The 12,355-nt window shown below is 41.5% G+C and overlaps 1 protein-coding gene across 1 annotated transcript in view; it reads left to right on the plus strand.

The window, feature by feature from the left end:
• Window positions 1-12,355, plus strand: part of ELOVL6 (ELOVL fatty acid elongase 6) — a 79,855-nt gene that overhangs the window by 60,229 nt on the left and 7,271 nt on the right. The window contains exon 3 of the mRNA XM_061994050.1: window positions 11,679-11,830. Coding sequence (XP_061850034.1) covers window positions 11,679-11,830 — 152 coding nt within the window. The remainder of the gene's footprint in view (window positions 1-11,678; window positions 11,831-12,355) is intronic.

Below are 12,355 nucleotides of genomic sequence, written 5' to 3' on the forward strand. Positions count from 1 at the left end.
TTCACAGGGTGTCAGGGATCTTCAGCTGCAACAAAAGTCCAATTACTGTTTAGTGAGTGAAGAGTGAGTTATTGTTTAAGAAATAACAGCTTTCATCAAGAAATACTGTTCCAGCAAGTTCTTACCCTCCATGTGCCAGATAATCGGGGAGCAGCGTCAGGTAACAGCACACAGAGGAGTACAAGACCAGATGATAGGTAATTACTATTGATTAGCTTGTCACTGACTCTTTGGAAGTCAGATGAGATGTAGTGGTGTGTGGGTTGAACTGAAAAATTATTTTTCATTCAGTGAAATGATTTTCAAGCAGTGACATGTTTTTCAGTTGCACAGGGTTATACAGATGTCCCTGTAAGCAACTTTTACTATTCTCTCTTGTTCCTAGGGTAATGATCGAGTGCAACAGCCCTTCAGACCTACCAGTGCCCCTTGTTTACCTCTACCAAAACCCAATGGATTTTTTTATAGCTGCTGAGCACTCTAAGACTCACCATATGAGTATAATCTTTTTTTTTTTCCTCAAATTACCTTCTCCTTTTTTGCAAAGACTGCTTGTAGGAATCTAGCCCTGGCATTTGCTTTTCTGCTATGTTTTATAAGCAGTGCAGGTTCATCCACTGGCTCACAGAGCTGCTCTTTATTGATTATTTTTCTACACTGCTCCTCAGGATTGTCTGAACATAGCTAATCCAAATCATAAAGAAGGCAGGTCTGGGAGATCAAATTGCATTTCCTGGAGAGGGAATTCAGTCTCTGTGAGGAGGGACTGGAAGGTGCTAGCTGTGGTAGATTGATTTTTATCCACACATATAAATAAGCCTTCCCAGTAGTAGTTGCAGCAATTGGCAGGACTCTTGAGCTTGCCACTTTAGCAAGAGAGAATCAGATGGATTTTACTCTGCTGTGGTGTTAATGTGATTAAAAACTCCAGATGACGGTGTCCATTGATCCAGAGCCCTGCAGAGATGTCACTGTTTGGGTATGCTTAATGAGGTCCCTGGAGAGGGAAGGAAATAAGTTAAGCCTGGTTTTCTTTCCAGTTTTGTCAATAAAAAGGACAAAGAAATGATTTTGGAAGCCAGGTGAGTTGTGATTGGGAAATCTGACAAGAGGGAAAGGCTGAAAGGAGTGGACCCACATGGAGGGAAGGGCTGAAAGGAGCAGCCCTGCATTGAGGGATTTATTGCCAAGGAGAAAAAAAAAATAGTGATGCAAAGAGCACAATATCTACTCTCCCTTGAAAACTACAGAGTGGGCTGTCACTTTAGTGTGTCTCATTTCCCTCCCCAAAATGTATCACATGCGAAACTAGTAACCACCCAGACATGTATGCATATGCTTATGGGTATATAAATCTACACAAATGATATATTATTTCTTAGAGCCATGTAAAATATTTGCACAATTTTTAAATCACTCTGAGCTGGCCTGGCTTCAGGTTTTTGTCCCAACTAAAAACCCAATTGAAAAGCTTGCTAGATAGACGTCTGGATCGGATACAGTAGAAAGGTCTGAAAAGCAGGGCTTGTGTATTTGGTTCAGTGATGGCTGGTTTTTTTTAGAGATGGAAGGGGAATTTATCAAATTTTGCATTGGGATTTTGATAGGACTGAACCCAAACCTCAAAATACATGTGAATTTCTGTTAGGATTCTATGAAATAGAGTGATAAAAATGGCAAAGATCAGTACAATTTCTGCTCACATACATGGTACTGAGAGCTTGAGTGCCCCATTATAAAACACCTCCAGTACTGCTGACCACCAGGTTTTAGGGTAAGACCACTACACTGAAGAAAAAGCATATGTTAGTCTTCATCTCCCCCTTTTCTTCCTTTTTTTTTTAAACAATATTGTACCTTGGACTCCACCCTGAATGAGTTTCCATCACCTTCAAGGAAGGCAAGGGAGGACTCTGTGAGTGGGCTGCAAGACCCATCTGTCTTCCTTCCCAGTCAGGAGGTGGGCAGAGGGAGAGGCAGAGAAGCAGCTGGACAGCAAGCCGTTAAAAGGAAGGGTTTGCTGTTTAGGTTTGTTAGATTCTTAGTGTTCTCATGACCTTACAGAGATGGTAACTATTTGTATAAGTATGTTTTGGAGGCACTCAATTCTGTTCCTCAGAGCAGTGGATTGTATAGTGAGAATGTGTGACAGGCCTCTCTAACGGGAAAGTTATTTAATACAACATTGGTACGGTTGCTGATGCACTCTTGACCATAGCCTAAATGTATTTCCAGGGAGTTGATCCCGTTGGTTTGCTGTCACCCTCTAAAGAAACAAGATCCAGCAGAGAGATAAAAACCAGTGTGTTAAATGTCTTTTCAGTGGCTTCCTAGAGCAGAAAGCAGTGACAAATTTTGAACTTGGTAGCACCACGGGTGGCTGGAAAGACTCCTGCCTTCCCTGGTCATTGTTTTCCCCACTGTGACTGAAAGCAGTGAAATCACGTCGTTAAAAACAAAGTGAAGGAGAGACTTTCAGCTGCATCTTTTACCAGTCCAGTTAAATGGCATGGCCATTCAACCAGCAAAATGTTCTTAGTCTAAAACATTTGTGAAAGCTGTACTCTTAATCATAGTAGTTTAGTCATTATGAGGAGTATAGGTACATACCTTATGGCCTTTTAGACACAGGCTAAAGAGGATGAGTTCTGTGTTCTTTTTAAAGAATTACATTAATGGAAGTAGCTCTTAAAGGGCTATTTTGTTAATTTATGACAACGTTCTTTTAAAGATGTCCTGTTACCATAGGAAAAAGGTATATCACAGGACCAAGGTGCTTTTTCCATAATTTTTTTCTTGTTCCTGCCCATTGTAAGAGAATAAATAATGGTCTCAAATAATTGTATTAATAGGCTAGGCCTTGGAGGACACAGGCACAAGGGAGTTACTGTGCTTTCAGTTATCTACTAGCAACTAAATTACGGTAACTGAGCACATGGCTGTCTAAACACGGTTGCAAAGGGGTAAAGAGGGGTAAGTAATGACCATAGTTCATCAGCACCAGAGAAGACTCAGTAACATGTTTTCACAACTGTGCCCAAAGATATTTTTGTTAAAAGAAAATATGTGAAAATTATAGCCAGTGGGGTTTTTTTCCAATGAAATGCAAAGAGTATAGAGCAGAAGGGAGTTCAGCTTAGGTGCACAGTAATGTCATGATAGTCCCAAATCCCAAACATAGTAAAGACAAACACTGCAGTCTTCTGCAAGACTAACTTTGAATGTTTTATAGTGGGAGTTTAGGGTTTCATTTTTGTCTGACTCAATGGTTATGTATTCAGGCTTTTCCTTCATAGACTTGAGTAGATACAGCCTTTTAAAATGAACTTTCCTCAGAATCGGTTACTGCTGAATGGTATTAAAACCTGCATATTTGTAGTTTTATCAACTGAGTGTATTACTAAAGGAAAAAAGGAGGTTTTAAGAATATTTAAGAATATTGGCATTAACTTTTCTGCCCCGCTAACATGGGTTTTTTACCTATGTTGCAAGGATGTAGATAGTCCCCCATTCTGATCCATACCTGGAAAGCACTTCAGAAGCACTGAAGGATGATGAACAACAGCCTAATTACACTAATTTTCTTTGCTATTTCTTATTAAAATAACAGGCCAAGTTCATTATCAGCAATTTGAACGAGTGTCTTTCTAGGATTTCAAGGTAACTAACTATTAAGGAAGTCCCAATGTCTCTTTTAAATTCTTGTAAAATGCCTCACCAATGTGACACTTAGAGTTGAAAGACCAAATCCATAGCCAGCATTTTTATTTTCCAAACATTTTTGTCACTTAGATGAAAACCGTATTCCTGTGTATCCTTCACTGACCGAGAGGTGGATTAATTTAATTTGGAAAATGTAACCCTCTGTTCCACAAACTTAGCAAAATGTTTTTAATGACTAGGTGTAGACTTACAAAGCTGGTTTTTCTAGTCAGTCGTTAATATATATGAAGATCTCTTATAGGTTGTCCTTGTGTCACATTGACAATTTAGGATGTTGGGTGCCAGATCCTTTTCTAGGCTGCTTTTTAGTGAGATTAGAGGACAGGTTAAATTGCAGTGACTTAGCCACAGCTTTCATTATCTCCTTGAGATCAAAACAAGGGCCATTAATTCCATGTAGGTCACTGAACAACAGCCAAATGATATTTTTCAGTCATTGTCCACATTTCAATTGTACTTAATGATTGGTTTCTTAGTGTATAATTTCTCACTGTACGGTGAAAATAGCATGATTTGGCAATCAAAGATAAGCTGAAAGCAGCCACATAGTTTCTACACCTGTTTAAATACAAGAACATCCAGGATTTTGGGGAACTGCGTTTGAATACAGTCAAGGCAAACTAAGACAGGAATCACATCTGAGATAACATTCAAGTAGTCTGCCAACTTCTTAGTGAAACTGAATATTAAAATTGTCATAGGCTTAATTAATTCCTCCTCTCTTTTGGAGAATTTGTTCCACCTCGAAGATCCAACATTTTTTTAATGTTACATCATCACGTATATATGCACGTTGCTCCATGAAGGCAGTACTGCTCCTCCCTTCCCCATGCAAAGCTGTCCAGATGTGGATTGAATGTGCACTTCACTGGAAAAAAAAAAAAAAACCAAAAAACAAAACCCCAAACAAAAAGAGTTAAGAGGTGATTAATTTTTTTTTTTTTTTTAATTAAAAAAGAAGGGGATGAACAGCTGCAATGAAATCTTGCCAGTCCACAAACACCCAAGAAGCAGCTTGGGTGTCAGAAAACAGAGCAAAGCAAAGGCAAATTCTGGTGGTTGTGCTGCTCCTTTGCTACATTTGTGCACCTGTCCACCCTCCCAGAAGGGGAGGCCCACAGGACCCATATTTGTTCTCTGGGATACTCTGTGAACATGTGCGCATGGACTCTTAAGTTTAATGAAACTTAATTAGCCAGGAAACAATGTTTGTTTCTCGCCCATTGCTTCAGTATATTGGAAGGTTGGTGTGCTATGGCAGGTCTCGCCAGTCCCCTCGGTGGAATGAATACTCTTTCTGTTGGGCAGGCTCTTGGGCAGGCTACTCTCATGGTTTTAATTCTTCCCCCAGCCTCAAAACAATCTGGCATGTCTACCCACAAAACAGCTTCAGAACAATAGGCTTTAAATAAGCAACCAGGCATGGGTAAAAATCAGTACGTTGTTGGTTCATAATTCTGGTCAGCACAGGCCAGACTCTAATATCCTTTCCTCACTTGAGACCACCCAGATAACCACATTAACCTGGACATTCCCTTTGATTTTGGCTTAACTTTAAAAAGAAACTACTCTCACTACAACCATATCCTGGGAGAACTGGAAAAACTGCAGTTTCTTTTTTTTTTTTTTCCTTTTTTTTTTAATAGATTATGAGAGCAGACTCCCATAAACCTCCTGATTTAAATACTAAAATTTTGTTTGATGGTCTTTTTGACACAAAGGTTAGCAATTTCCCAGAGTATTCTGTTCCTGTGGGACCTGAGGCCACTGTGAAATGTAAGCACAGATTTTAGGTTGGGAGCAGGCCAACAGTTCATTACATCTTCCGTCTTTCCTACTGTTTTGGTAGTACAATCACTGCAGCCATAGCAAAGCAGCAAGCACACTGTGATCTGACTACCTCATCTGTCTACAGAGATAATAGTTTAGGTGTATCTTCTTATAATACAGATGAATGTATAGTGTGTCATCACTATACAAATGCATGTTGCCAGAACTCCTGCCCTGTTTGATAGATGGGACACATCCTTGTGTGCTTCCTTCCTGGAAAGGGCTATTTCCCAGCACTGGTCTGTCAACTTTATCTGAAGTTGCCTAGGAAGAAATAATTCTGCGGCACGCTTGGAAAAAGTTTTTCTGTCTTCTGGCTTGCGAGGCAAGAGGCCCCTTCAGCACTTGTGTCCTCCAGAGGTACCTCTGTGTCTTTTCAGTCAGACAAAACTACTGTCCTTCTCACATGGCCTAAGCAGGGTTTCATGGGAGACACATAAAAATCTACAAATAGTTTCCTCTCCAGGAACAAAATCCACCAGGTTCTTAATGAAGCTGTCACCTAGTCCTGTCTCTGCCGTGTCATCCACTTGGTGCATATTATTGATGGACTGGTGCTCTGGTACCATGTTTCATAAGACTGCAGAAAGTAAGAGTGAATTGAAAGAAGCTTACTCTTACCAGATGGAGGAGAAAAGCTCTAGAAGTACATCCGAAGAACTACAAACCAAACCTACCATGTTTGTCACGTTACAAACTTAAGTAAATGACTGAGGGATATGAGACATTGCTTCATATGGATCCACCTTGATACATGCTGCTTGAGAATACTAGGAGTTTCTCAGTTTGTTTACTGATTTGGGGGTAACTGCCCTGTTCAGAGATGTATGGTGAGGTGGCTTTAGCTGCATTTCTGTCCAAGTTGTTCTTTCTCTTACAGATGCTTTCTCCATGTGTTCTGAGTATCAGTGTGTATTTTACATTTCTGTTTTCTGCTTACATTTATATTTTCTGTTATATTTATGTTTTCTGCTGCTTGGACAAGCACAGAAATATTCTGCTGCCATTTTACAGTAACTACTTTCTCTAGGCATGCTCTTGGACTACACTGACACACTGTCTTGTCAGATTGAGGAGTTGCTGAGCGTCCCATGCTCCTGTGCCACAGCAGGAGCATTTTGTTTCTCTTTTCTGAGGACTGTGAGTTTTAAATCAGACAGGCCATTCTATTGGATTAAGAGACCTGCTCTTCAACAGCAGAAGGGAATCTTGGTATGACCACAGAAGTAATCCTGGTGAACAGAACAGCAGGGTGAATGTGTTTTTGTTTGTCACGAAGGAAGGTGTAGAAAGCTCTGTTCTTCACCTGCTGACCTTTAAATGTTTGTTTCAAATTCAGAGAGCTTCCTCTAAATATTTTGCATGCTAAAATGAAAGCAACAACCAAAGAACCTGCTTGCCGTTTTTCTCACCATTATGGTGCAAGCAGGATGCAGTCTAGGGGCTGTGACTGCACATAAGGTCATCTTGGCTATTCTCCCAGGACTACTGTCTGCTCGATCTGGCTTTCGTGGAGGAGGGCTACTTGCCCTCCTTCACCTCTCTGTGCTCCTGGGGCATGGACTCACCTGCCGGGACACATGTGAGTTGCCATCTAAGCAGGTCAGGGCAGAATTAAGATTTCTTCTCTCCTTCTCTCCTTCTCTCAGGCCCCAGGCTGGAGCTAGACCCAGAGAGCTCTATCTGGGTGTCTGGATGGCTTACTGCTGGGCTAGCCCAGTACACCCATGGCAGAGGACAGGATGACACATCAGAGACTGATTAAACCAGTTGGGTGCCTATGGTTTGCGCCATGTTGAACAGCCTGTGGATCTGGGTAGGGAGGGCTTTACTTGAAGTCCCTGCCAACCCTTATTTTTGCACAGCACAGCTGGGTCTTGCTGTCTACAGGCTCCCTACTGCTCTCTGCTGGTGCTGTGTATGCAGGATGGCATACTTTGGAAAATACTTTTGGCATGTAGCTTGTAGCTGATATATTTTATATTCACCTTAGCTATAGTCAAGACTTTTATCTCTTTCAATGCTGCCTTCACCTAGTTCTGCAGGTACAGTTTGCATGATGTCTTTGGTTGTGTTAAAGCCTTTTTAAGACACAAACCAGAGCAGAGAACTTCTGCTCTGTGATTATCACAGCACTAAAATCCTTTAGGAAATGTTACTGTATTCTCTGATGAGCTTTAATTTTTTTTCTTTTTAATGTGGAAGTCATATTCCCTGCTCAATTCTGCAGTGTTGATCCTGTACCAGGATGTCCAGAGGTGTCAGGAACCAAGTGCAGTGATGGGTCTGCACAGAAGGCAGCCCTAGCAAAAATGAGCAGTGTCCTCTTCACTGTGAGGAGGAGCTGAGCCTGCTACAATGGCAGCTGGAGTTGAACTCAAGTCTTGAACTACCTGCTGCCCTCTCAGGCTTTTGAGAAAGAAGTGCTTCACTCCCTCCTGGTAAGTAGGATGGAGTGAACGGAGAGCAGTAAAAGGCTTCAGCCACTAACATCTGCTTTGTCTTCCTGTTGGCTACCTCCCCAACCCTCAGTTTTGCTCTTTCTTAATGCTGCACCTAACCCATGCATGGGATGTGTTTTAAGGCCCCTATTTGAAAACAAATTTGTGAGAGAAAAGTATTAATTTTTATTTTACTCATGGATACATTTTGATCATATTATGGACAGTAAAATATCAATTGGGCACTTACTCATCTCCCAGAGAAGTCACTGCCTCAAGGAAGGAGGATGTAGGTCATTTTGAGTCTGAACAGATGAGCAAGCTCCACTAGCCACTGCAGGTTGTTTCTGATCAGTCTCTGTAGCTGCAAAAGGCTGTAATTTTACTGTATTTCACTGCTACCTTATTTTTAAAACCCCAGCAAGATGATTCCCACCAGACAGACTGCTTTGGTAAGCAGTTCATTTGAATACCTCACAAAAGCTACAGCAGAGAGCAGGGCAAGGACAAAATGAAGCAGAAGTGATTTATTGAGTAAGCAAGGTCATCACATTGCTGCACATTATGTCTTTGCAAGATAGAAATGTGTTGGTTTATCTTACCTTACAGAATAAACAAACAAACAAATGGTGGAGGCACAAAAAGCACTCTTGGCTTTCTGGATCCAAGGCACATTTGCAGGCATGCATTATCTCTTTTTCTGTCTCTGGTGGTGTGTGCTTGTTGGCAAGGTGTTGTTTTGCAATGCAGCAAATCTCTTAAACAGTTACCTGCTCATGGCACCTATTTAGGTAATTAGATCAATTACCTCCAGTTTCCCATCCTCCTTATTTATAAAGCCTTCCCTTGTGAATTATGCAAAAATGTAACTTGTTTTTTACCGTTGAAAAATTCTGATTAGTCTGTATGTAATGCAGTAGTTGTGGTCGCTTCTTCTATAGTCATGGAACTAGAGGAAGCCACCATGCTGGGAAATAACGGAAAAGTAAGTGGGACTGGAAGTCAGCTAGCGTGTTTGTGCATTCCAAGGAGAGCTCTGCAGTAGCTACTAGACAGAAAGACGGGAAGAATTACAGCATTATAATCTCAAGGACAGCAAAGTGAAACTCTGTAATCCCTACAGAGCAAATACTCTTTGGCTCTGTTATCAATCCAGATTAAATCCCTGGGTGTCCACAGTCAATCACTTACAGTTAAGTCAATGTTTTCCTGTTGCTTGAACAAGTGCTCGTCTCATCTGAGTTTGTGTTCATGGCACAGAATTCTCTTTGGTTTTAAAACTTCAATAATAAATTATATTTTAGGAAAGGAGTACAACTTCTCTACAAGACAAGGCATGTTGCTTGGAGCTATTTAAAATTTTCCTATTTTCCCCCCATTTTAATACCAGTACTGAGATATTTGTTAATGGGAGAACCAGTGTCTCATGAGATATTCTGCCTGATCTTCTTCCACCCACCACCCAAAGCATAGGAACAAGCAGCAGCTTGCCCTAGCTAGCCTGAGGAGTTTACTGCCTCAGGAAGTGATCAGATCACAACTCTGTCAGGATCTTCTGTCTTCATGGTAATAAGAATTGCAACTCCTGAGAAGAAAGAAAAAGTGCATGTGTAAATGCCAGAAAGAAGACACAGAACAAGTTTCACCTCATTTCAAAACTCCTCCTGCAGGCTTTGGCACACTCTGCCAAGTTAAATGGACTGATCCCTGAAAGATCTGAGAAAGCATTTTGGAGGAGGGGTTGGGTGGAGCAGGGAGCAACCCTGTATGGAGAGGATGCACTACGGACTGCATAGATGCTAAGAATACTGCACTCTCTCTTCATACTGGGGTGGATGAATGTAAGAGACTGCAATGGCTGCCTTGCCTGAGCCTGGAAGTTTGTGCATTGGTTTGGGCAATGCTAATGGGAAACCCAGACTCGGCTAATTCCTTCAGTACACATGTTACCACAGCAGGATAGGTTTTTATTGGCACATTACACAAGAGGACTTATCTGTCAGTAAGGCCCATGAGCAAATACGTCATACAAACAGCAGATAATAATAGTAGCTTCTTCAGTGGTCACTGTTGTCTGAATTTCCTGATGGCACAGTGAAACCTCAGAGATCAAAATGGAATAGTGTGAGAGCCAGGGTGTGGCACTTCTCCTTGGGTGTGACCTGGCTGTAGGGCCCCATCTGTGGAGCCACTGGCAAAGCCTGGAGAGCACCAGGCTGAGTGGTGCTCTGCTTGGTTGTGGAGTGCATGCTGTGGACTGGGTACATTGCTCCTTAGCAGCAAACAGGTTTGACTGAGTATATCAATGCTGCCCATTTGGAAATCTGAATACTTTGTGCAAAAGATATAAAAACTTAGGTGAAAAGGCTCAGTGGGCTTACTTGAACCAGTCTGATCTGACCAAGTGCCATGAGAACTGCCATAGACTTCAATTTTTGAGGCCACCTTGATGATTTTAAAACACATTTCTTAAAGAATACTGACTTCACAAGACAAGTAACAGAGAAAATATCATTTCAGATGGCCTGTTCCTTATTTCCTACATTGTATAAGTCATAGCTTGCATTGCATACGCATGTCTACATATCCATTTTAGATGGCTCAGTTTGTTGCCATGTGAGTCACCAAAAGTGCCAAGGCGGAGCAGGAACCAGAGGATTCATGACTAGGACAAGGACACAAAGAAGTCAGAGGGGAGGTAAGATGGACCTGGCTAGAGGCACAGGGACATGATACCGATGCAAAGTAAGGCATGGTCAAACCCAGAGGAGATTTGTTCTTTCTTTGCTCCAGTTTTCTGAAACCTGCTTCTTTCACACAGTATTCATCACAGCTGTTGAAGGGCCAATAAGCTACATTGGTAAAGAATGGGGAAGCATGTTCTTGCCATAAAACAGTGAGGCAATTCCTTCTGCAGAGCTCCTCAAAGCTGAGACAGAAGCCTTTGTTCCGCACATCAGCTGGATGTCTTTTGTTATCTGAACGTGTCCCTGAATTGTACTAATTAATACCACTGCAAATCTCTTGGCGTTTCTCATTTACAGAACACTGTTACCTTGTATCTCATTTTGATGAGTTAAAGGTGAATCTGCTGTTTATGACTCAATTCAACTAGTTGATTCTTCTGTTAGCAGTGGTCTGTTAAGAGATTAAGTATGAAGTCAGCATGTGCACCAGAACAGCAGCCATGACTGAGACTTCCATCAAAATCTGTGTGTTCTAGTTGGGTTTGTCCATGCTCCAAGCTCCCATGGATGTTACAAGCACAAGGAGAGACAAGAGAAGATCAGAAGAGGGATTTGGTCCTGATTGATGACAGCTGTTTATCAACACATTTTTTGTAGTCTCCCAACCATCATCATCAAAACTCTGTATGTTGTTTTCAGCTGAAGTAGATGTATCCCACTGCTCCTGAAAGCCGAGGATCATTCTTGTAGTGATGAAATAAAAAATGGTGATGTTGCCATTTCAGACTTTCACCAGGGGATGTGGCTGCAGTCCAATTTACTAATCTGAGTTACAAATAACTTCCTACTAGCTGGTCGAGTTGCTTCAGCTTTAGAACTGTCTCAGATTTATTATTTCAGCACATTTGTGGCCCATTTCTCACAATGATTTGAAGTGATGGTGTGTAGCTGTTAAGCATGCACTCAACTTTCTTCTTTTTCTCCTTTTTTTTTAAAGTATATTTGGTGCTGTTCGAACTGGTGCTTACATGCTGTACATTTTGATGACCAAAGGCCTGAAGCAGTCAGTGTGTGACCAGAGTTTTTACATTGGACCTGTCAGCAAATTCTGGGCATATGCATTTGTGCTAAGCAAAGCACCTGAACTAGGTGAGTACCTTCTCTCACTGCCTCTCACTATGCATATTTAAAGCAGAAATGTCTGTGCAGGAAGCACAGGAAGAGTCTCAGTGCTGTCAAAATCTCATTTTAGTCTTAGAAAAACTGTATAAACAAAGCTGTGTTTTAGTCCAGCTTGGCTGAAGTCAGAACAATGTGTAGTTGAATAAGACCATTCCCATCCTATGAGTAAACTGCAGTGATTATACACAGCAGGGCAGTAAAAAGGTAGGAGCAATCTGGTCCATACCTCTCTTCCTTAGCTACTTGCAGACAAATAGGAGTAGCATAATCAGCAGTTACTCATCCTGTGGAAGTGAAAGGTAGGCCACAGCAACTGTGTCAGCAAGAAGCTTTGAGTCAGGTTCTGCCTCTGTTCTGCAGCACTTGTCCCTAAATACACGTGTAGGCGTACAATTATGAACAGTAATGTGCTTCCTCCCTAAACATTGAAAGCTGTGGCTGTCTGCTTCCTCCAAATAGAAACCAATTTCCCCATAATATCCCTAGCATTTC

Source organism: Colius striatus, chromosome 3, assembly GCF_028858725.1.
Source record: "Colius striatus isolate bColStr4 chromosome 3, bColStr4.1.hap1, whole genome shotgun sequence".
Taxonomy (NCBI): Eukaryota; Metazoa; Chordata; class Aves; order Coliiformes; family Coliidae; genus Colius; species Colius striatus.